At 34.3% G+C, this 23,303-nt stretch overlaps 1 protein-coding gene across 3 annotated transcripts in view; it reads right to left on the reverse strand.

Annotated features, from left to right (window-relative positions):
• The window catches only part of LOC108052918 (UDP-glycosyltransferase UGT5), a 55,993-nt gene extending 33,397 nt beyond the window's left edge, over positions 1-22,596 (reverse strand). The window contains exons 1-3 of one of the 3 annotated variants that reach the window (XM_044457494.1): positions 6,969-7,098; positions 6,627-6,712; positions 6,470-6,535 (exon numbers count right to left, since the gene is read on the reverse strand). Coding sequence is in view for 1 of the 3 variants with exons in the window: in XM_044457493.1 (XP_044313428.1) it covers positions 6,478-6,535; positions 6,627-6,705 (137 nt within the window). In the remaining 2 variants the exon portion in view is untranslated. Of the gene's footprint in view, positions 1-6,469; positions 6,536-6,626; positions 6,713-6,968; positions 7,099-22,026 lie in introns of those variants that run through there. The other 2 variants (XM_044457495.1, XM_044457493.1) reach the window with 2 other exon arrangements.
• Positions 22,597-23,303: the final 707 nt, after the last annotated feature.

Genomic DNA, 23,303 nt, shown 5'->3' on the forward strand with positions numbered 1-23,303 from the left:
GCAAGCCGAAGTTTATATACCCTTGCAGTTATTACAAATCGACTACAATTCGATTTCTATGCCTATATTACTAAAAACAATGAAGCTATGTCGATCTTGCATTGCATTTTGCCATCGTTTCTATAGCAGCTATATGATATTGTTGTCCGATTTTAATTTTTATACCCTTGCAGAGGGTATTATAATTTTGGTCAAAAGTGTGCAACGCAGTGAAGGAGACATCTCCGACCCTATAAAGTATATATATTCTTGATCAGGATCACCTCCTGGCGCATTCCCTTCCGTTGATCGAAGCAGGGAACTTGATGTCTTTCTTGTCGGGGTTAAATTGTTTATACCAGTGCAGTGGTTAAACGACGACCAGTTTTCCAGTTCGTTGTCTAGCAAAATGTTTTTGATGCTTTTCCAGATGTCTTGTTGGACTCCAGGTATGATTGTATGGCACGTAGCCCGTCCGGCTAATTTTGCAGCTTTGTCGGGTAACTCGTTCCCAATTATTCCTATATGAGCCGGGACCCATAATAGTTTAATTTTGCTATTGTTTTTAATGCAGAGGTGACGAATTTCGGATAAAAAGTTATTGTTATTGTACAAGTTTTGTACTCCTTGCAGGGTGGACAGACTATCACTGCAGATGATATAACTTCCCTTAAGTTCGAGAGCAAATTTAATTGCCTTAACAATAGCTACTGCTTCGGTAGTAAAAACTGAGAAGTGGTGAGGTAGCTGACCCCATGAAACAATTAATCCGTGTTGGTCAACCACTGCAAGGGTGGTTGAGGTGTCGGACTTTGAACCATCGGTGTAAAGCCATTTTTTGTTGGAGTATTTATGGGTAACTTCTGCGAATAGCTGCTTTGTAATTGGATTACTTGAGTTTTGGAAATCATGAAGTGTAGTGTCTATGGCGGTGGAGCGTAATTTCCACGGAGGGGACGGAATGACTTTGCTCCAACGATAAGGCGATCCTATGTTGTGTCTCTTGATAAAGGTTATACATCTTCGTATCGTAGATTGGACTTTGAATTTCCTACGGTGCTTCGAGGCAACTTCATAGTCCTTCAGCAGAATAGAGTTGGTTGAGCACATGATTTTTGGTATTAATTTAAATGTAGTTTGCGCGACTCTGTTTTTAATGTCCGGTAATCCTGCTTCGGCTAGGATGCATTTAGTTGGGGTCGTTGGAAATGCGCCAATGCTACACCTGACGGCCGCATAATAACGAGGTAAGATTTTTCTTAAGTTCGATTGCGCGCACCAGCCGTAGATGGGGAGGCCATAATCAATTATGGACAGCAACAAAGCTCTGTCGCTTGTATAATGTGGATGAGAGATCGCTTAGATGTTAAGAATTTAATAATGTTTAATCTATTGATAAGTTTAATCCTAAGTTCGCTACAGTGTTGTTTAAATGTGAGTCGTTTATCAATTGTCAGGCCAAGTATTGTAAGAAAAGAAACGCGTTCTATATCTATGTCATTGTACGATAATGGTGAGTATGTACAACGCTGTTTTTTTTTATAAATATGGAAAACCTTACATTTATTTACAGCAAGGGTCGCACCGGAGGTGTTACCCCAGATTTGGATTTCATTAAGGACTATTCTTACATTTGCTAAAAATTATGGCATCGTCTGCATAAACTGACAGTTTAATTTGCTTATGTCTTAATATTATGTTATTTAAGGACTGGAAGGCGATCATGAACAATACCACAGAGAGGGGCGATCCTTGTGGGATGCCATGGTGGAGAATATAGAATTTAGATAGAGTGTTGTTAACTCTTACTCGGATAGAACGGTTGATCATGAAAGCCTTCGCTAAGTTGAAGGTCTTTTGACCTACGGGGGGTAGGGAAAGTTGATCCAATACTGTATGCACCCCAACGCGATCGAAAGCCCTTTCAAAATCAGTTGCCAATATGGTAACATGATTTGGTAGAAAGGGCATCCGATGCGTAATAGTGGAGATGCAGAAGGGAATCAAGAGTGCTATGCTGTTGTTTAAAAGCTGTTTGGTGGGGGCTGATAAGTTTTTGTTTTGTAATGAACCACATTAACCTTTTGGCTAACATTTTTTCTAGGGTCTTGCTTAAACATGGGAGTAAAGAAATAGGTCTAAATGATGTTATTTCGTGTGTTGCTTTGTTAGGTTTTAAGATAGGGATAATTATGGCAGATTTCCACACATGAGGGTAGGTACCCCCAGCGAGCATAGCGTTATACATTTCTAATAGGCGGTATTCAGCTTCGGAGGGCAACTGTTTAAGCATTGGGTATGCAATTCGGTCTATACCGGGTGTTTTCCCTTTCGCATACTGAAGGGCATATTCAAGCTCACTAAGGGTAAAATTGGAGTCAAGGTCTGTAGAAGCGGTCGACAGTTTGGTGGGTGAGTATTCCTGAGAAAGAATTTCTTCTTTACGAGTCTTGTAATAGTGGGAGAAATTGTCGTCCTTAGAGTAGTCCGACCAAAAGTTCCCAAATGAATCGCAAATGTGTACGGAGTGATGGAGAACTTCGTTGTTATATTTAATTGTCCTGAGGGTATTTGGGAAATTACCTATTAAGCGATTTAGGTCAGACCAAATTTTCTTGGTCGATGATAGAGGGCTTATATTCGAAGTGAATCTTTCAAAGGATTCCCGTTTTGCTTTTTTGGCATTGTATTTAAAAAGAGCATTAGATTTTCTGTAAGAAATTAGAGCAGCGGTGCTCTGAGTTTTTTTGTATGCGTGCCAAAGAGATTGCTTTTGTTGCCTTAGATCTTGCAGAGTTTTGCTCCACCAAGGAACATTACGCGGATGTAGAAAGGGTTTGTTTTGTGGGATTGCTACATTAGCTGAGGCTTTGATTCCTTTTATTATTTTGGCGGCAAACAGATTTAAGTCGTATGTTGCAGGGAAATTAAATTTATCTTTGCATTTGGCGCGATACAGATCCCAGTTGGCTTTGTCTATTTTAAATTTAGGAGATGGCAGTATGTTTATGGGATTAGTTTGAAACTGAATCTTTGTCTTTAAAGGATAGTGATCGCTTCCGTATAGGGAGTCTTTTACGGACCACTTACAGAAAGGGAACAGCGATGCGGAGGCTAATGTAAGATCAATAGCCGTGAATGAGTTGTGAGTGGAATGATGGGTAGCGGAGCCGTCATTGAGGAGAGTTAAAGTTGCTTTGTTTATGACTTCTTCTATTTGGAACCCTCTGGAGTTATGCGAAGATGATCCCCACAATGGACTCCAAGCATTAAAATCTCCCACATATAGGATTGGCTTGCTAGAAAGATCTACTATTTTTAGAATTTCGTTGGCTGCTACTAATTGAGATGGAGGTATATATGTATTAAAAAGAGAGAACGTTTATGGGTGGCCCCGACTTTCAGATACCTTACTCAGGTAAAGGGAGTGCGAGGGAGATGGAGATAGAAACTTTGATCACGCATAACTTTTTAACGAATGGTCCGATTTGAAAAATTTCGTCTACATTTCGATAGGTATTGATAAACACAATAAAACTGCATTTTTACTTTTCCGAAATATTAAAATTTTTAAAATCGTATATAAGCGATTGTGGGCGTTAAAGGGGGCGTGGCACCTTTGCGCTGCGTAGGAACTTCTAGAATCTGCATGCAAAATGCCAATATTCTAGCTTTTATAGTTTCCGAGATCTCAGCGTTCATACGGACAGACAGACAGACAGACAGACGGACAGACGGACATGGCTATATCGACTCGGCTAGTGACCCTGATCAAGAATATATATACTTTATAGGGTCGGAAACGCTTCCTTCTAGCTGTTACATACTTTTGCACGAATACAATATACCCTTTTACTCTACGAGTAACGGGTATAAAAATACAGATTTTGGGATGGGCTAGGATTTTAATACCTAAAGAGCAAGTATTGCTGTTGATTGGTATGGGCTTGTGGGGAATGTCTTTACGTACGAGTATGCTAACACCTTGTTTGGCATAGGTAATAGAGCTAAAGTTATAAAAGTATCCAAAAAATTGCTTGGGGTAAGCAATATTCGTTAGGTTGGCATTAATATGTGTTTCCTGAAGGCAAATAACAGCAGGGTTTTGTTTATCAAAAGTTGTAGTTCGTGGTAATTGTTAAAGTAACCATTCATGTTCCATTGTACTAGTGTAATGGACATAAGTGGGAAAAGAGAGAGGATGTTATTTGGTTTGGTTTTGGATTGACGAAACTATGAATCACTCATGGCGTGATGTTGATTTATTATGATTTAAAGATGTTGCTCGGCTGCTTTCATATTCAGAATGGATTTCTTATAAGTATTATACTTGTTATGAGCAAGTGAAGTGGATTGCTTTGGCTGATAAGGGGTTGTGGGGATAGGGGACTGGGGATTCGGGGAAGGGGTTTTAATCGGGACTTCGTCGGTGGAAGCGATTTTAATTTTGTCATTTTTGTAGCATAAGTAAATTTCCGTCTCTAAGATTCGAAATGGTCAAAATGTTTTTGAAGATCATTTTAAGGGCGCAGTGGACGGCGAGGCATGAGAATTGAGAAATTGTCTTTTCAGTATTGATGGAGGCGATTGTTATATATCTTGGATTATCAACTGAGGTAGGCGGAAGTTCAGGGAATGCAATATTCAGTTTTTGGGGTTGTCTTCTTTTTTTTAATGATGGCAAGCGGCGCAAACCGATTGTCGCCCAGGTTGGGAGGCCCTGGGCCCATGATGGGCCTTATTGGTTTTTATACTTTAGTTGTTTTTTATAAACAGTGGATTAAAGACTATTTCAAAACTCGATGAAAAATTAAGAAAGATAAGAACCACGTGGGTCCAAAATAAATAGTGACCGATCGAGAACCTCTGTTTGGAGATAAGAGACGTCCGCTCGCGACGAGAGATAGTCGAAGACTGGATTTTAATTTAAAGGGGTCTATAAATTTAAAAAAAAACCGAAAATTTGTTTTTTTCAGAATTTAATAGTTTTGATGATTAAAAATATCTCCCTAAAAGGATTTTTCAAAATCCAAATTATTTTCAATGTTATAGCCATTTAGTGACGTGGCAACTAGACCGGTTGAGCGAACGACTGGAACAATAGGTAGCTGGAAGCACGGGCTACCTGAGTATGAATAACTTTCTCTCCTTCTTTCTATAACAATACCCTTACTTCCAGTATACTACACTAATCGTTTGAAGGTCATTGTATGGAGCTGGGATAGCTGATTAAAAGAATGTAAGTTATACGTAATATTCTATCAGTTACGCTGCACGAAACTTAACGTAAAACTTTAAACGCGTTTTTCTCGAAACCTATTTTTTTTGATGCGGTAGCCACAATATCTCAAGTTCTAATCAGTCAACATATGTTGTATGATTAGTGGTAATATGAAGAAAAATGTTTACAAAATATTTTTATATATAATAATCCATTTTTAAAATAATAATTTAAGACTATAAAATAACTTATTAACAACGATATGTTCGCAAACAGCTCCTAAAAACAACAAAGCTTAAAAAATATTAACCAATAATTGGAAACCAGTGTAATTAAGACTTAAATATAATATATTAAAATATAATAACTTCAAAATGATAGCTATAAGTTTTTATGAATAAATAAACTCATTTTCTAGAACTCTCTATCGGCACGCTCAAAAAAATTAGCCCCATAAGCTACATATATTATTGATCAGCATCACTAGGCACGTTAATATAGAATTCAACAAAACACAAAATATTGGTCCAATAATGGGAAAAAACATTATATAAGACAAAATAGTCAGAATACTAAATTGATTTAAAAACAAATAAATTTAAATGTCTTGCTTTTAAACAGCTCACAAGCGTTATAGAAGCAGAGAGAAAGACGGACATGTGTATTTCAACTCGCCTAGTGGTGCTGATCATGAATAAAAATACTTTATAGGGTCGTACATTTTGCCTTCATTGGGTTACAAAATTCTAACCAAAATTATATTACCCTCTGCAAGAGTATACAAAAAGCCCCGTAAAAATTAAATTTTTTCATTCCGCTTACCTCTATATATATTTTTAGCAGATCTGAATTTTTTAAAACTCTATGAAATTTTGGGTTTGCTTTTTCGAACAAAAAAATGTCTATTAAATGTCTTCGGACTAGTAAGAGATGGTTTTATATTTTTACTGATAATTACTTAGTTATATTTCCTTTCGCCAATGTTTAAGAGCAAGGACGTTTTAATTTTGTTTCAATTATTATTCCGGATGTTCCTATGGCAAACTGAAAATAAGGGTGCTCTTTTGGCAGGTTTTAACCTTATTCATGTCAATAAAGATATTCCAGGTTGTGCTGCTCAATAATATTTGCGTCCCTTCCACCAACTTTTCTGATCAGAAGACCACGAACCCTATTGTGGTAATATATTCGCTTCGGCAACACTTCAAAGTTTTTAAAACTTTCAATGATGTCATTCTTTTAATATTTTAAAATTTTCAATGCACATACATACATACCTGGCTATTAGTCCTCTAGCCAGCTCCCAGAATGGTATTTTGTGTGACTTCGTTCCGCCTGAAATTTTTTAAAAATCAAAGTGTTATTTTAGGCACGAGTAAGAGTGATGCATGAAATGAGTTTTATATGATTAAGGCCCTAAACTTACCTTGAGTTGCCATTAGGATGTCTGCAGCCAGTGTGCTGCAACTCCAGATAAGCAAGAATAAGGCAAATTTGTGAACCATGTTGTTACTAAGAAATGGTAAAGTTAAAAAGATTAGATTTTCTTGAAGACTATAACTACTTTAGTAATTTTAAGCTATATGCCTTGACGTCGGACCAGTATTTGAACCACAGCCGACGAGTCGCTTGCCTTTATAGATTTGATACCAGCCCAAAGCGCGTGCTATTTATGTCTCTTAATGGAGCGTTTAGTAAACGACCCAAAAATGTATAATGTTTATATAATTGCCACGTTTTTGTTAAAATTACTTTTTAATATACGCACAGTGTCAGCAAAAAGTCAACGGGTAATAAACTGGAATTCAACTAAAGTACTAGCAACACAATGTTGGGAATAAAAAAGAGGTTGGCGCAAGTCAAATTTCCCTTTATTCATATACTTTCGACATTCTGGGGCTGTTCTAATATAATTGGTTCTACTTCCAGCTTCTAAAGAAATTACAGCTAATATTTACGCTTGGAAACCGATTTTCTAAACGTTAATAATATTTTCCACTGAAACTATTTAAATTCTGTATAAGTCATTGTAATCCTCAAAATATACCAGCCACTCATAACCTTGATGCAAAATAAATATACAACATACCTAAAAGTCCCGAACGTTAAAAAAAGTTGTGATAATTAAAAAAAATATCCGGTGTGCAAAAGGTTTTAGCATTTGGGTAATTCATTTAAATTCAAACCATTTTAACTCATTTCATATGAAACAATTGTTTAGCGTTTAGTTCACTTAAAATTTTCAGAAACTTTTTTTAATTGCTTTGTTTTAGCGCCCCATTTGCTCTCCGAAAAAAACATTAGTGTTTTGTAAGCTCGAAACGCATTCAGTATGACGTAATTGAACTAGAAGTATAATTGCATCAACCGTGCGTAATTACTGTTTTAATTTATTTTGTAAACCGTTCGGTTTTGTTACCATTGAAATTGAGACATAACAAGAAAGAAGCTAACTTCAGCCAACCGAAGTTATTATACCCTTGCAGGCTTAACAAGTTTTTTACAAGTATATACAAATAATAAATTCAGTTTTAAAGGCAAATTCAATGACGTCAGTGTTAAGAAGTAATAGCGAAAGAACTGCCCGTAATGATTGTATCTATGAATGCTATGTAAAATAGGTTACAGATTTTTGTAAAATGTAAAATCCATAACTAAGACCCTATAAAATTATGTTTGCAAAGCAACGAAGCTGTATAGATTTTTATACCCTTGCAGAGGGTATTATAATTTTGGTCAAAAGTGTGCAACGCAGTAAAGGAGACATCTCCGACCCTATAAAGTATATATATTCTTGATCAGGATCACCTCCTGAGTTGATATAGCCATGTCCGTCTGTCCGTCTGTCTGTTTCTACGCAAACTAGTCTCTCAGTTTTAAAGATAACGAACTGAAACTTTGCACACACCCTTCTTTCCTTTGCACGCAGTATACATATATGTCGGAACGGCCGGGATCGGCCGACTATATCCTATAGCTGCCATATAACTGATTGATCGGAAATGCCATCACTTTGGTGTTTGTTAAGTTAGGAAATTGGGATTTTCTATGGGTTTTATTTTTGGACAATCAATCCGACCTATCAAATTTCATAAGGATCGGCCGACTATATCCTATAGCTGCCATATAACTGAACGATTGGAAATGCCATAACTTTGGTGTTTTTAAAGTTAGGAAGTTGGGGTTTTTGTTGAGTATGAAGAATGCATCATATGAATAATTTTGGAGGATATAATATACATAATATTCTACAAGGGTATATCAACTTCGGCTCCGACCGAAGTTAGCTTTCCTTTCTTGTTATTTTTTCTTCCGATCTTTTCTATAGAACAATATATGATACAGTTGTGCAATCTTTAAAAATTTAAATTTTATGTCTTTAATATTAAAAATAGCTATTTTGTTCTGATTTTCATTAAACTAAAACCGTATAAACAGTAAAAATATAATTTGATTTTCCTTTTTTTATGATTAAGACTTTTTGTAAAGCTTTAAAGTTGAAAGAAAAGAAACTGACAGAAGGACGGGCAGACGGACTAACATGTATTTTTTGGACACAAATTTTCACACATATTGTTTAAATGTTGTATTTTCACATGGGAAACAAAAATTGAACTAAAAACAAGTGGTCGGCTATAAAAATTCTATAAAAAATACTGATTTTGCAGCAAATTAACTAACGGAACGGGCCGGACCGGCCTACTATATCATATAGCTCATACAAAAACAAAAGGGAAAAGGAAGTGCAAATTAGAACGTCGTTATTAATTATAAAGTTTTATAAAAATCGGACGTCTATATCAATAACTGCCGAAGGGAAAATCGCACACTCGCACATCACTGTGGAAAACATGGAAGAAGCCGGTCCACAAAATAAGCAACTGTCGCTCTACGTTAGGTCAGGATGGAACTGTAATCAACTACACAAGGGAGCCTTATCGCCCAGAGATAACCTGACTTGTTATCGGGGTGGGCAGCGTGGGAATTTCGCTAGCAAATGAACCAACTAGTTGACCGATACCAAAGCAGGAGTAATTCGACACAAGACTGTCAATCAGTTCTTTGGGTCAGAGCCTATAGGCCATATATGGTATGGTGCAGCGTGTCCTTTTTAATTTGTTTGGAATCTAGGACTGAAAGCACCCTGAACTGAGAGAGTATTAAAAACAGTTATCAGGGAAATCCACCAATAATATTGTAATGTTATAGGTTTTACATGCTGGTACTTACAGCACATTGTAAATCTTAACCAGTGTTCATAATAATATAAATACCCTTGAAATATTGATTCATTACCATCGTGAGATGTTTTATAAATCATATAATCCAAACCTGTAAATTTCTGTGCAGCAATGAGAATGTCCTATAGTTTACTAAATGTTAATACTAAGCTGGTTGACAATAGCAAAGATAAGCTGATTAACGTATTTTAACCATATTATGTAGACTTTGTTACATGTACCATATTCTGTAGACATGATATATGGGTAATCGACACTGCTTTTGGTCCTGATCAAGAATATATATACTTTATAGGGTTCTACCCGTTACATACTTTACGAATACAACACTCTACCAGTAACGGTATAAAAATACCATAACAATAGTAATATCTGATGAGTGTAGCATATCAATCCTATAAAACAAAATTCCATAATATTATTTACGAAAATATCAATTATGTAATGCTATGAAAATATGAAAAACTATTTTCACCTTACTTTAAAAATATTATTCTTCTTGAAAAGTTTCATGATTATAGCTGCTTTTAAAAAAACTATAATTTTGCCTTAAGTCTAGAAATATAATTTGTAAATGTTTGCCAAAGATAAAGCTTTATTTAAAACATTTTCTTTTTATACCCTTGCAAAGGGTATTATAATGTCAGTCAAAAGTTTGCAACGCAGTAAAGGAGACATTTCCGACCATATAAAGAATATATTTTTGATCAACATCACTAGAGTCGATCTAGCCATGTCCGTCAGTCTGTCCGTCGGTTCGTTCAGTTTCTACGCAAACTAGTCTCTCAGTTTTAAAGCTATCTGCTTGAAACTTTCCCAAAAGTTGTCTATTTATTGCAGGTAGTAATATAAGTCGGTACGAGCCGGATCGCATCGAAAAATTTTTTTTTTTTGAAGGGGGCAGAAAACGGGCTGAGCACACCATTATGTCAATATTTTCAGAGACAATTTTTTTTAGAAACTTGAAATGATAATATTTGTCGTGTATTTAAAAAAGCAATTTAAAAAATATATTTCACTTTTACTTCAAAAAGCGTCTCATAGTTTTCTACGCATTTAGATAAGCATAAAATGTTAAATATAATTAGAATAAAAAGTAAACTTCGGTAAGCCAATGTTAATTTTATAAAAGTAAAACCTTAATTTTAAAATCGTTAAAAATAACTATATCTCTATAATTATATTCTCCAAAATTATTCCTATGATGCATTCTTAATACTCATAAAAAATCCCAACTTTCTAACTTTAAAAACACCAAAGTTATGGCATTTCCAATCTATGGCAGCTATATGATATAGTCGGCCGATCCCGGCCGTTCCGACATATATACTGCGTGCAAAGGAAAGAAGGCTGTGTGCAAAGTTTCAACTCGATAGCTTTAAAACTGAGAGACTAGTTTGCGTAGAAACAGACAGACGGACAGACGGACATGGCTATATCAACTCAGGAGGTGATCCTGATCAAGAATATATATACTTTATAGGGTCGCAGATGCCTCCTTCACTGTGTTGCACACTTTTGACCAAAATTATAATACCCTCTGCAAGGGTATAAAAATACGAATATTGAAACAATAAAAATTAATAAAAACGGAATTACCTTTTTATACCCTTGCAGAGGGTATTATAATTTTGGTCAAAAGTGTGCAACGCAGTGAAGGAGACATCTCCGACCCTATAAAGTATATATATTCTTGATCAGGATCACCTCCTGAGTTGATATAGCCATGTCCGTCTGTCCGTCTGTCCGTCTGTCTGTCCGTCTGTCTGTTTCTACGCGAACTAGTCTTTCAGTTTTAAAGATATCGAGTTGAAACTTTGCCACACCTTCTTTCCTTTGCACGCAGTATATAAGTCGGAACGGCCGGGATCGGCCGACTGTATCCTATAGCGCCATATAACTGATTGATCGGAAATGCCATAACTCTGCTGTTTGTTAAGTTAGGAAGTTGGGACTTTCTATGGGTTTTATATTTGGCCAATCAATCCGACGTACCAAATTTCATAAGGATCGGCCGACTATATCTTATAGCTGCCATATAACTGATTGATCGGAAATGCCATAACTTTGGTGTTTGTAAAGTTAGGAAGTTGGGATTTTCTATGGGTTTTACATTTGGCCAATTAATCCGACCTACCAAATTTCATAAGGATCGGCCGACTATATCTTATAGCTGCCATATAACTGATTGATCGGAAATGCCATAACTTTGGTGTTTGTTAAGTTAGGAAGTTGGGATTTTCTATGGGTTTTATTTTTGCCTAATCAATCCGACATATCAAATTTCATAAGGATCGGCCGACTATATTCTATAGCTGCCATATAACTGAGCGATTGGAAATGCCATAACTTTGGTGTTTTTAAAGTTAGGAAGTTGGGATTTTTTATGAGAATTAAGAAGGCATTATATGAATGATTTTGGAGAATATAATTTGCAGAATATTCTGCAAGGGTATTTCAACTTCGGCTCCGCCCGAAGTTAGCTTTCCTTTCTTGTTTTTTACTAATTTTTAGTTTGCTAGCTCTCAATTGAATGTTTTCTATTAAGAACTGGATAACGAGTTCTTATTTTGAGGAGAAGCGATACTCGTTCACGATAAATGAGTTCAATTTGTTCTTGAACTGATATAACCCTAAAATTTGAAATGTATATATACAAGTATATTATGTATATATATTATAATACCCTCTGCATAATTTTGGTCAAAAGTGTGCAACGCAGTGAAGGAGACATCTCCGACCCTATAAAGTATATATATTCTTGATCAGGATCACCTCCTGAGTTGATATAGCCATGTCCGTCTGTCCGTCTGTCTGTTTCTATGCAAACTAGTCTCTCAGTTTTAAAGATATCGAACTTAAACTTTGCACACACCCTTCTTTCCTTTGCACGCAGTATATATGTCGGAACGGCCGGGATCGGCCGACTATATCCTATAGCTGCCAAATAACTGATTGATCGGAAATGCCATAACTTTGATGATTGTTAAGTTAGGAAGTTGGGATTTTCTATGGGTTTTATTTTTGGCCAATCAATCCGACCTACCAAATTTCTTAAGGATAGGCCGACTATATCCTATAGCAAAATATATCTGTTTGATCGGAAATGCCAAAACTTTGATGTTTGTTAAGTTAGGAAATTGGCATTTTCTATGGGTTTTATTTTTGGACAATCAATCCGACCTATCAAATTTCATAAGGATCGGCCGACTATATCATATAGCTGCCATATAACTGAACGATTGGAAATGCCATAACTTTGGTGTTTTTAAAGTTAGGAAGTTGGGATTTTTGTTGAGTATTAAGAATGCATCATATGAATAATTTTGGAGAATATAATGTACATAATATTCTGCAAGGGTATATCAACTTAAGCTCCGCCCGAAGTTAGCTTTCCTTTCTTGTTTTTTATGTATTTATGAGTGCCTGCGGAAACAAAAATTGCATACAAGATGCAGAATGCGTATCAAAGAGAATCGTAAAAACAAAACTTCAGTTTTTAATTACATACATGAAGAAAGTCAATAAAAATTTTTATTAGGGTTACGATAAAGCGGCTTTCTCATTTGAGATTGACAAACATTTTTTCATTATCAATCATTTTAATTTCGGGATTAGCCTTAAGCACTCACGTTATTTCTAGCGGTCAATGCTAGGTGGGGATAAAATAACTATTACATGTTTTGCTATAATCGATTGGTATACTATAGTATCAGGTTGAATGCGCTCAAAAGGAAAACGAAAGTGCGAGCTGTGACCAGAAAATGAAAGACCCAACTTTATCAAAAATGCAACGATGCATAAATATGTACATACATATGTACATATGCATAAATGAATATAATGTATACATGTATTTAATCCATACATACACGCACAGGTTTGATCGAGGCCTGCTTTATTTAGCTATGTGTACCGGTCGACAGCACAACTTGCCAAAAATGGCATAATCAAAATATTTCGACCAAAGTTTCCCCAAAACGAGCGAAAGCTTTTGCCAGTGCCCCCCGAAAAGTTTAAAAATCCCCACCTGTCTCTAAAATACAAATGTAAAAGATGTGTCAACTGCGTAACGAGCCGTAAGCTGGACTGGATCAGAGTAGTGGCCTGGCTCAAAATGAAAGACCCTTGGAGAAAGCTGGTCTTTAGTGTGAAAGAGACATGGAAGTCGCAGCTCAACGAACATTTTCTCACGTGCTTATACACTCACAACATTTGTTTTATAACACTTATTTTTTTACACAGAGTAAAGTATGCTCACAAAATTAATTAACAAGTATTTTAAGTTCCGTTATTGGCTTTAGCTTGTACACAATAGCTTTCTTTCAAAAAATCTTTACATATATGAGAGTCTTGTTTGATTATGAAACCCTTCTTAAAAGCTTAAATCAAGCTATAAATAGTTAATTGGTGAACATGACGTTTGCGTTGATGTAAAAATATTTTACTGATTTTTAAGCCTGACAATTAATCTTTATCATGTGTTAACTGCATCCCAATGATTTGTGTTTACCGAGCGAGCTATTCATACTTAGTTATGCCGGAAACCTCATTGTCAAAACAAAACGCCGAACTACGATACATTTTTACTTTACCTTTAAAAACTTTTTTGTTTTATTACCTAACCTACGTGCGCAGTACCATAATGATTTAAGCTCAACTACTTATACAATATTTTAAACGAAAAATGCTTAAGCAAATACGTAGAAATAAACCTTCTAGGGTCATCATGCCAGCCGTAAAAGATTGGACTAAGCGACTTGAAAATTATGCAAGAATTGAACTTAGACTTAGGGTAGGTTGAAGACAAGGTTAAGTAGTTAATTTGACTATCTCAAAAATGTTTAACCATTCAAAATTTGTAATCCAAAAAATATAGAAGAATAAACTACCTACGGATAGGACGTATAGCTCTCATAGAAATAATAAGAAAAACGGGAAATTAAATTATAAACTTTGTTGTTTCTTAACATATGCACATTCACTCCGAGATATAGTCATTTTCAACAACTTCAAACGTTCGGTCTAACTTTTATAAAAAATATATATCTGCCATTGGAACGATCATAAAATGTAACGACAAATCGACCTAGAAACAGCAGCAAGTGTGTAAAAACCTCGGCTTGATTTGTAGGTTTTTATTTCGCTGTTTTGTGTTTAAGGTTCCTTTTCTAAAGGGGGTATAGTATTTAATTTTTTTGCTTGTATTTTGTTTACTGAATGCAAAACCTTTTAAGAATATTGTGTTAACATTTTAGGTTGATCCGAGAAAAACTTCAGAAGTTATGGGCAGTTATGTAAGTATGTAAGTTAGCGTGTTTTATATTATATTTCCGAAAATTTGACAAGCTCTCCTAAAAAGTTGTCATTTTTATAGTCGGTGTACACGATGCTGCAAAATTTACTGTACGAATCGTTTTGAAATTTTGCATTACAAAAACAAATATTTTATTTTTTTTTTTGCGAAAATTGAGGTTTTTGACTTTCAACTGCCATTAAAAATCGAAAAAAAATTAAAAAATAAAAACCAAAATTGATCTGAGTCTATCCGTACGCCAATAAAAATTCTTTAAAAATGTACCGATTTTTAAGCGAATTAACTATTGCTTTTAAATTTTGTATTTTATATGTGTGTGCCTAAACGTGTGTTTAGGTGCTCAAACGAAAATATAAAATATCTATTGACTTGTGACGTGAAGGGTTTACTCTCTAAAACAATTTAAGAATTATTGGTTATTATTACTGTACCTTTTGGAAATCCTAGTTTTTATGTAAACGCAAATCAAGTTTGAAAACCTATCAGATCGAACGACTGTTTTTATACCCTTGCAGAGGGTATTATAATTTCAGTCAAAAGTTTGCAACGCCGTGAAGAAGACATTTCCGACCCTATAAAGTATATATATTCTTGATCAGCATCACCAGAAGAGTCGATCTAGCCATGTCCGCCTGTCCATCCGTCCGTCCGTCCGTTTCTACGCAAACTAGTCCCTCAGTTTTAAGCTATCTGCTTGAAACTTTCCCAAAAGTTTATTGCAGGAGTATATAAGCCGGAAGGAGCCGGATCAGGCGACTATATCAGCTCTCATAGGAACAATCGGAAAAATAAATTTTAAAAATTATAACTTAACTTAACTTGTTTTTAGTAATATAGGCATAGAAATCGAAATGTAGTAGATTTGTAACAACTTTAGGCGGAACTGCTGTCTTCGATCAAAAAGACTGTTTGAGTGTCGTAGGACTCGTGAAAAGATATTTTTTCTAAAGCCAATCTAATATCAATTTTAATTTTACGATATTAAAATGGAAATTATTATAAGCAAGAAAGGAAGAAAACTTCGGCAAGCCGAAGTTTATATACCCTTGCAGATATTACAAATCGACTACATTTCGATTTCTATGCCTATATTACTAAAAACAATTAAGCAATTTGGATTTTGCGCTGCATTTTGCCATCGTTTCTATGGCAGCTATTTGATATTGTTGTCCGATTTTAATTTAATTAAAACCGTAATTCCATAAGATTTAAATATTACCAAATCTCAAAAAACAGCAAAAAAAATTAAAAACAACAAAGTTATCATTTTTTTGAATTGTTTTTCCGATTGTTCCTCTCAAAGAACAACAAAAACAAGAAAGGAAAGCTAACTTCGGGCGGAGCCGAAGTTAATATACCCTTGCAGAATATTCATATGATGCATTCTTAATACTCATAAAAAGTCCCAACTTCCTAACTTTAAAAACACCAAAGTTATGTCATTTCCAATCGTTCAGTTATATGGCAGCTATAAGATATAGTCGGCCTTATGAAATTCGGTAGGTCGGATTGATTAGCCAAAAATAAAACCCATAGAAAATCCCAACTTCCTAACTTTAAAAACACCAAAGTTATGGCTTTTCCGATCGTTCAGTTATATGGCTATATGATATAGTCGCCACATCCGGCTCGTTCCGACTTATATACTACCTGCAACAGAAAGACAACTTTTGGGAAAGTTTCAAGCAGATAGCTTTAAAACTGAGGGAAACGGACGGACGGACAGACGGACATGGCTAGATCGACTCTCCTGGTGACGCTGATCAAGAATATACATATATACTTTATAGGGTCGGAAATGTCTTCTTCACTGCGTTGCAAAGTTTTGACTGAAATTATAATACCCTCTGCAAGGGTATAAAAATTGTTATTAAAATTGTTTTTTTTTCGCAAAAAAAAAAAGAATAAAAAACTGTGAACATTTTATTTTTGAAATCCCATGTATTTCAACCTTTTCTTTTTGTTGTGCATTAAGGGCACCAAAAGTGAGAGCTAATTTAAAATTAGCATACATATATTCGTATATTTCACCGGCCGCTCTAGGTAAATTTCTTGAGGCTTATCTTAATCTGATAACTATATCTAAAAGTTATCATTTAGGTGTTGAATTGTCCGTCACTTTCTTCTTTTCGTCCAGTATAATATTGAGAGTTGTTATTTTTTTTTCATTTATATGGGTTAAGGTTTGATACATTGCTAAAATTTCTGAAGATTGAATTTCTATTAATCAACTGGCAATGACCAAATGAATCTTCAACAATTCAGTCTATATTATTTATAATGGATACTCGTTAAGTAAAATTAATGTAAATAATCAGAAGACGATGACAGCTAACAAGTTAAAACCAAATTTCTAAAAATATATATACAAAGACGTCGATATCCTATAGCTCCCATAGGAACAATACGGTGAAATCGGTCCAAATTTGATGTTTTTCAGAATATTTCGCGCAGTGTATAAGCTATTGACATACATTTTTCCAAGTCTTATTTTTTTACGCATATCTTGATCAGGGTAAAAGCGCTTGCCGATCGGACGTCTATATCTTATAGCTTCCGTAGTAATAATTGTTAAAGGCGGCGAAAATATCCCTTTTTTTCTATTTTTTTATGACGTTTTTGCAGTATAAAAGCTATAGACATGAAACTATGCAAATCTAATTTATTTATATATACCCTATTCTTTTCGTCACTTTTTCAATGTTAGCAATTTCGGAAAAGTCTGCAAGGGCATTAAAACTTCGGCTTGCCGAAGTTAGCTTCCGTCCTCGTTTTTAAATAAAGTAATGGGTTATATTTTTTTTTTGAACCGCCATTTTTGAAACTATTTGTTTTACAAGCTAATGACCATGTAAAAAAGTTTTTAACACAGTTAAAAGCATAATTGAATGCCCTTAATGTGTAATGTTGTGACGCAGATAAAAGCATTTTCGAATGTCCATTATGAGATACTTAAGGCTTATGAGTTTTTCTTCAGCAACCCGATGTTTATATACCATTGCAGTTATTAACACCTAAATTTCGATTTCTATGCCTACATTTCTAGAAACAAATAAATAATTACTATATCTCAAAGGAATATTTTGATAAATAGAAAAACAGCAAAATACAATTTTTTTTATTTGTATTTTTTTAATTTTCCTATGGGAGCTATATGATTTAGTCGTCCGATCCGGCTCGTTCTGCAATAGAAAGACAACTTCTGGGAAAGTTTTAAGCAGATAGTTTTAAATCTGAAGGTCTAGTTTGCTTAGAAACGAATGGATCGACTTTTCTGGTGAGGCTGATCAAGAATATATATACTTTATAGGGTCGGAAATGTCTCCTTCACTGCGTTGCAAACTTTTGACTGAAATTATAATACCCTCTGCAAGAGGTACTCATACTGATAATCCTAGTTTATTTTTCATCCTATTTAGTATATCAACAATAATAACGCCAATGACAGCGTGTAGTATACATTTCGTACTATATGGTATAACACCTATTCTAATTCCTGAGAGCTGTAGTATATATTTTACAGTTTAATTAGTTTATGTATAGCATTAAAATGTCCGAATGAACGAATTTTAATTTCATTTTTTTTATATAAACATTTGTTCTTATAATTATAGTAAAATAATTTTATTCAGACATAGCTAGCTAATAATAATTGTCGTATTTGTTAAAATGTACATGAAGGTTTATTCTATACATGTATATAATTTATTGGAGTGACCTCACGAAATGTAAATGGATACATATATTTTGTATTTATATGTATGTATTTATTTACATTTCGTAGGCGAAATCACCCCCAAATAAGTTAAAAATTTTCAATCAGCGCACTCGCTCTTGAACATTTTCCCTTATTCTTAAACAATTAAATTTGGTCTTTGTTTCGGACCAGGGACAAGAATCAAAACTCCGGGTTAAATTTTAAGCTACAGTGTATGGACCTTATAATCCTTAGTATTGAATTACTTCCACTGAGTATAGGTTTCATGTTAATTGGTTATAAATTAATACTGAATTTCTTTAAATTGCCTGTAGTTTTCTTTAAGCCATAAGCATTAATTTTAAACTGAAAATTTATTTGTGTGTGGCATAAAAATAATACTACGGCCTGATTTGCAGACTCATCGGTATATAAATGAAACTACAAAGTATAAGGGTTATGTATAAACTTATATATATTCTTTATACTTTGATACTGTCTGTAGTTTAATTTTAACACAAATTTAAGCTTCCTTCTTTTTTTTTTGGGGTTGAGTAGACAAGTAGTGTAATAGAATGTTGTGTATTGACTTATGAATTGCCCATTTCGAATACAACTATAATCACAGGGATGAAAACAAGTGTATAATTATGATTTATTTTAGTTCTTACAAGAAAATTCTGATAAGTATCCATCTAAACAAAAGCTTATATTTTTATTAGTTTGTCGGTGGGATTCGAACCAGAGTTCCTATTTAAAGAAATAAGTTTTTGAAAACAAGTACTATTTTTACTTAAATTTTAGGTCTATTTTAGTATAAGCAAAAATTTTTAAATTTAAGAAAATGTTTTTTTAATTTAAAAAATATTTTCTTTTCTTAGAAAAAAATTTCTTGTATTCAGAAAAAAATTATGTTGAGTGGCGAATTCATAAGATTTTTAATTATTTAATTTCATTTTTTATTTTTGTTTCTATTTTAAGAAAATGTTTGACCCAACCAACCATATTTTAAAAACAAGAAAGGAAAGCTAACTTCGGGCGGAGCCGAAGTTGAAATACCCTTGCAGAATATTCTGCAAATTATATTCTCCAAAATTATTCATATGATGCATTCTGAATACTCATAAAAAATCCAAACTTCCTAACTTTAAAAACACCAAAGTTATGGAATTTCCAATCGTTCAGTTATGTATATGGCAGCTAAAGAATATAGTCGCCCGATCCTTATGAAATTTGATATGTCGGATTGATTGGGCAAAAATAAAACCCATAGAAAATCCCAACTTCCTAACTTAACAAACACTAAAGTTATGGCATTTCCGATCAATCAGTTATATGGCAGCTATAAGATATAGTCGTCCGCTCCTTATGAAATTTGGTAGGTTGGATTAATTGGCCAAATATTAAACCCATTGAAAATCCCAACTTCCTCACTTTACAAACACCAAAGTTATGGCATTTCCGATCAATCAGTTATATAGCAGCTATAGGATATAGTCGGCCGATCCTTATGAATATGAATATGAAATATAATACCCATAGAGAGACCCAACTTCCTAACTTAACAAACAGCAGAGTTATGGCATTTCCGATCATTCAGTTGTATGGCAGCTATAGGATAAAGTCGGCCGATCCCGGCCGTTCCGACTTATATACTGCGTGCAAAGAAAAGAAGGGTGTGTGAAAAGTTTCAATTCGATATCTTTAAAACTGAGAGACTAGTTTGCGTAGAAACAGACAGACGAGCAGACGGACATGGCTATATCAACTCAGGAGGTGATCCTGATCAAGAATATATATACTTTATAGGGTCGGAGATGTCTCCTTCACTGCGTTGCACACTTTTGACCAAAGTTATAATACCCTCTGCAAAGGTATAATTAAGTGGGATGTCCCGCATCTCTGTGTTTACTTTTTAGAATGTTTTCTCCTTCTTTACAACACATTTGCTTGTAACTTTTCGTATCGCTTTTGTCGGTCGTGAAATTAGTCAAAAAGTGGGGTTTTATACATAAGTGCAATTGATTTTTGATGTCTTCGTTCAAAATGTTTTTAAAGACTTTATTAGGCTGCGTTTATAATGCGTGTTTTTCTTCCTAAGAATTGAAGTAAAATACAGATGATTTTAATTATCGTTTCTTTTGGCACAAAGAATGCCTCTCCCTCCTTCTTTTTATGAAGGAAGTGGTTAAACAAGAAGCGTTCTCTTACAAGCATTCCTTAACACATCTTTAGAATGCATATAAACCATTCGCTATTTATCCATATGGATAAGTTCCATAACAAACTTTTTGAAGAGGTTCCAAAACAAGTATTGCGAACACATTTTTTGAATACAACTATAAACGTACTTTTGGAAACAAACAATACATATAATTGCGAATCCGAATTGACTATAAGTACATAAAATTATTTGATAATTATCTACATAATTATTTATTTGACATAAAATATAACCACACGGAATTTGAATTTAATAACAAATTATTTTCCTTCAGAGCTAATATTATAATCATTTTCTTTAAATAGTTTTAGTACTTTAGAATCGATAATTTAATCAATTTTAAAAATATATAAATATATAAATTTATATGATTTGTATAAACGTATATTGTTTTAGATGCATTTAAAAATTGTGTTCCTCAAATGTTTGTTGTTTCTACTATAAGATACCAGTTACTTAGCTAACCAATTTTGAAAATAAATAAGCCCCCAGCTGATTGCGCATTTCGAAAACACCGCAAAAGCGAGCATCACTCCCGCCTTCGCTAGCAGTTTTCTTGCACTGTTCAGCTTCTAAATTAATGGTGCGATTTCGCTTTTGATGTGTCAATAGATATTAACACGACTTTGACATCTTCCACCCAATATCTGGCTTCTACTAAATCTCTAAAGAGTTTTGTGATTTGTGGACGTTAGAGTGGGAGTGACAACAACTTAGAATCTTCATGTTAAATCCCAAAACTCTAGTTTTTGTAGCTTCCGATCTCGACGTTCATACGGACATGGCTTAATTGGCCTATTGACCCTGAAAGGTTCCTTGATAGGGTCAGAAACGCTTCGTGTTACGTACTTCCCAACAAATACAATTTGGCCTTCTACTCTACGAATAACGGGTATAAGAATATGTTGATAGCTTTTACAGTTTTGACATAAACTGCATAGAACCATATGGTCAGCATAGCAGATATATGACAGCTATAGGATATAGTCATCCAATATGGGATAAGGATAATGTCTTCAAAAGGAGCAAATATAGATTTATTAAGTGAACTTAATAAATATCTTAAAAATGATACGGTTCAACTTAATATCAGTTTTTCCGTTCCCACCATATGGCATTGGTTTTTAATTTCTGCTCTCTGTGTATGCTCATCTTATGATTATTCGCAAATGCTTATTCCCCAAATCAAACATATAACATTGCCATTCTAAGCGCATCAGTTTTTCGCGAAGAGAAAAAAAACGACAATCAATCTGGTATTCAAATTCAGCCTTTTTACCCATATGGACATACAAAATTGATAATTTCGAAAAAACGTAAAATTCATAATCCACAATCATCTCTTACATCTTATCTCAGCTGGCTCATAACAAATTTTAATGTGAGCTCTTATGAGTCGGGGAAGTAGGATTGGTTTTAGATTAACGACTTATTCAAATTTATGGATTAACTTTTCACAGTGTTAAGTTAATTTTGTTTTATATTTTGCTGCACTTTAAGCCCATATGCATATGCATTGGCATGTCTCCGAGATCTGTAACACTCTTTCTGCAACTGCTTAGCTCCGATGTACACAAAGCTATTACCACACTTTCACTAATGCAAACGAATTATTATATATTCCGTTTTAATATGGTAATAATAAACGCGAATCATAACCAAATATAAAAGGCAAAGCAATCGACCGCACATAGAATAAGCATATGCACTCGTTGTCCAATTTCAAAACAATAATGAGTGCTACTGACGCGATACCGTTAAGCAGTTAATCTTATTAGCACATTGACTCTGAGCCCGATAAAACAAAATAAACCAACAAACACTACGACTTTTCACTTTTCATTGAAGCTTAAGCTCTTGTTGTTTCGAAGTTTCTCCGCGGGTTAACTGAAACAAACTGAACGTTGGGTAAGCTTTTGGGCTCTGCTCAACGTCACAACTAGAGACCGGTGTTACAGGAATATATGCATACAACGTGTTTTGGTTACGTTTCAGTAAATTTGGTTTGGTGGCACTGCACTTGCTGTGTGGTATTTTTTAGTAAAACTGTGGCAAAGTTTCTTTCCGTTACATAATAATTTTGGACTGAAACTGAAGTCAAATTGTCCCAGTTAAAGATAGATCAGGGGTCCTAATCCACTTCTCACAATTTGCTTGACCTATTATTTCACTTAGCTTGGAGCTATTGAATAAAAAACTTTTTTCTACCCAAATCATTTAAAATAATGGTAAAGTACTTAATTTAAATTTAATCTTTACTGCAATATTTTTACAATTTTGATTGATGGAGACATTTTTGACCCTTAAAATATTTATTCTTGATCAGCAACAGTAGCCGAGTTATAAAACCGATTTCGGTCTATCCGTCTGTTTCTATACCGCTGACGAACTCAGTTTAAAGGCTAGAATTGAAACTTTCGCAATCGTCTTTTTATATGTAAACGCAGATCGAGTTAAAAAAGCCTCTGATCAGACGAATACTTACAGGTGTTACCGTAGAAACAGTTTAATTAATTTTGCCGTTTTTGCAAAAAGTTTTTTTTTTCTTGCTGTTTTTGTCTTAAATAAAAATCAGATGACTCTGTTGTCATGTGTTTGCCATACTGGCCATATGGTTCTATGCT

Source organism: Drosophila rhopaloa, unplaced genomic scaffold, assembly GCF_018152115.1.
Source record: "Drosophila rhopaloa isolate 14029-0021.01 unplaced genomic scaffold, ASM1815211v1 contig_160, whole genome shotgun sequence".
Classification (NCBI taxonomy): Eukaryota; Metazoa; Arthropoda; class Insecta; order Diptera; family Drosophilidae; genus Drosophila; species Drosophila rhopaloa.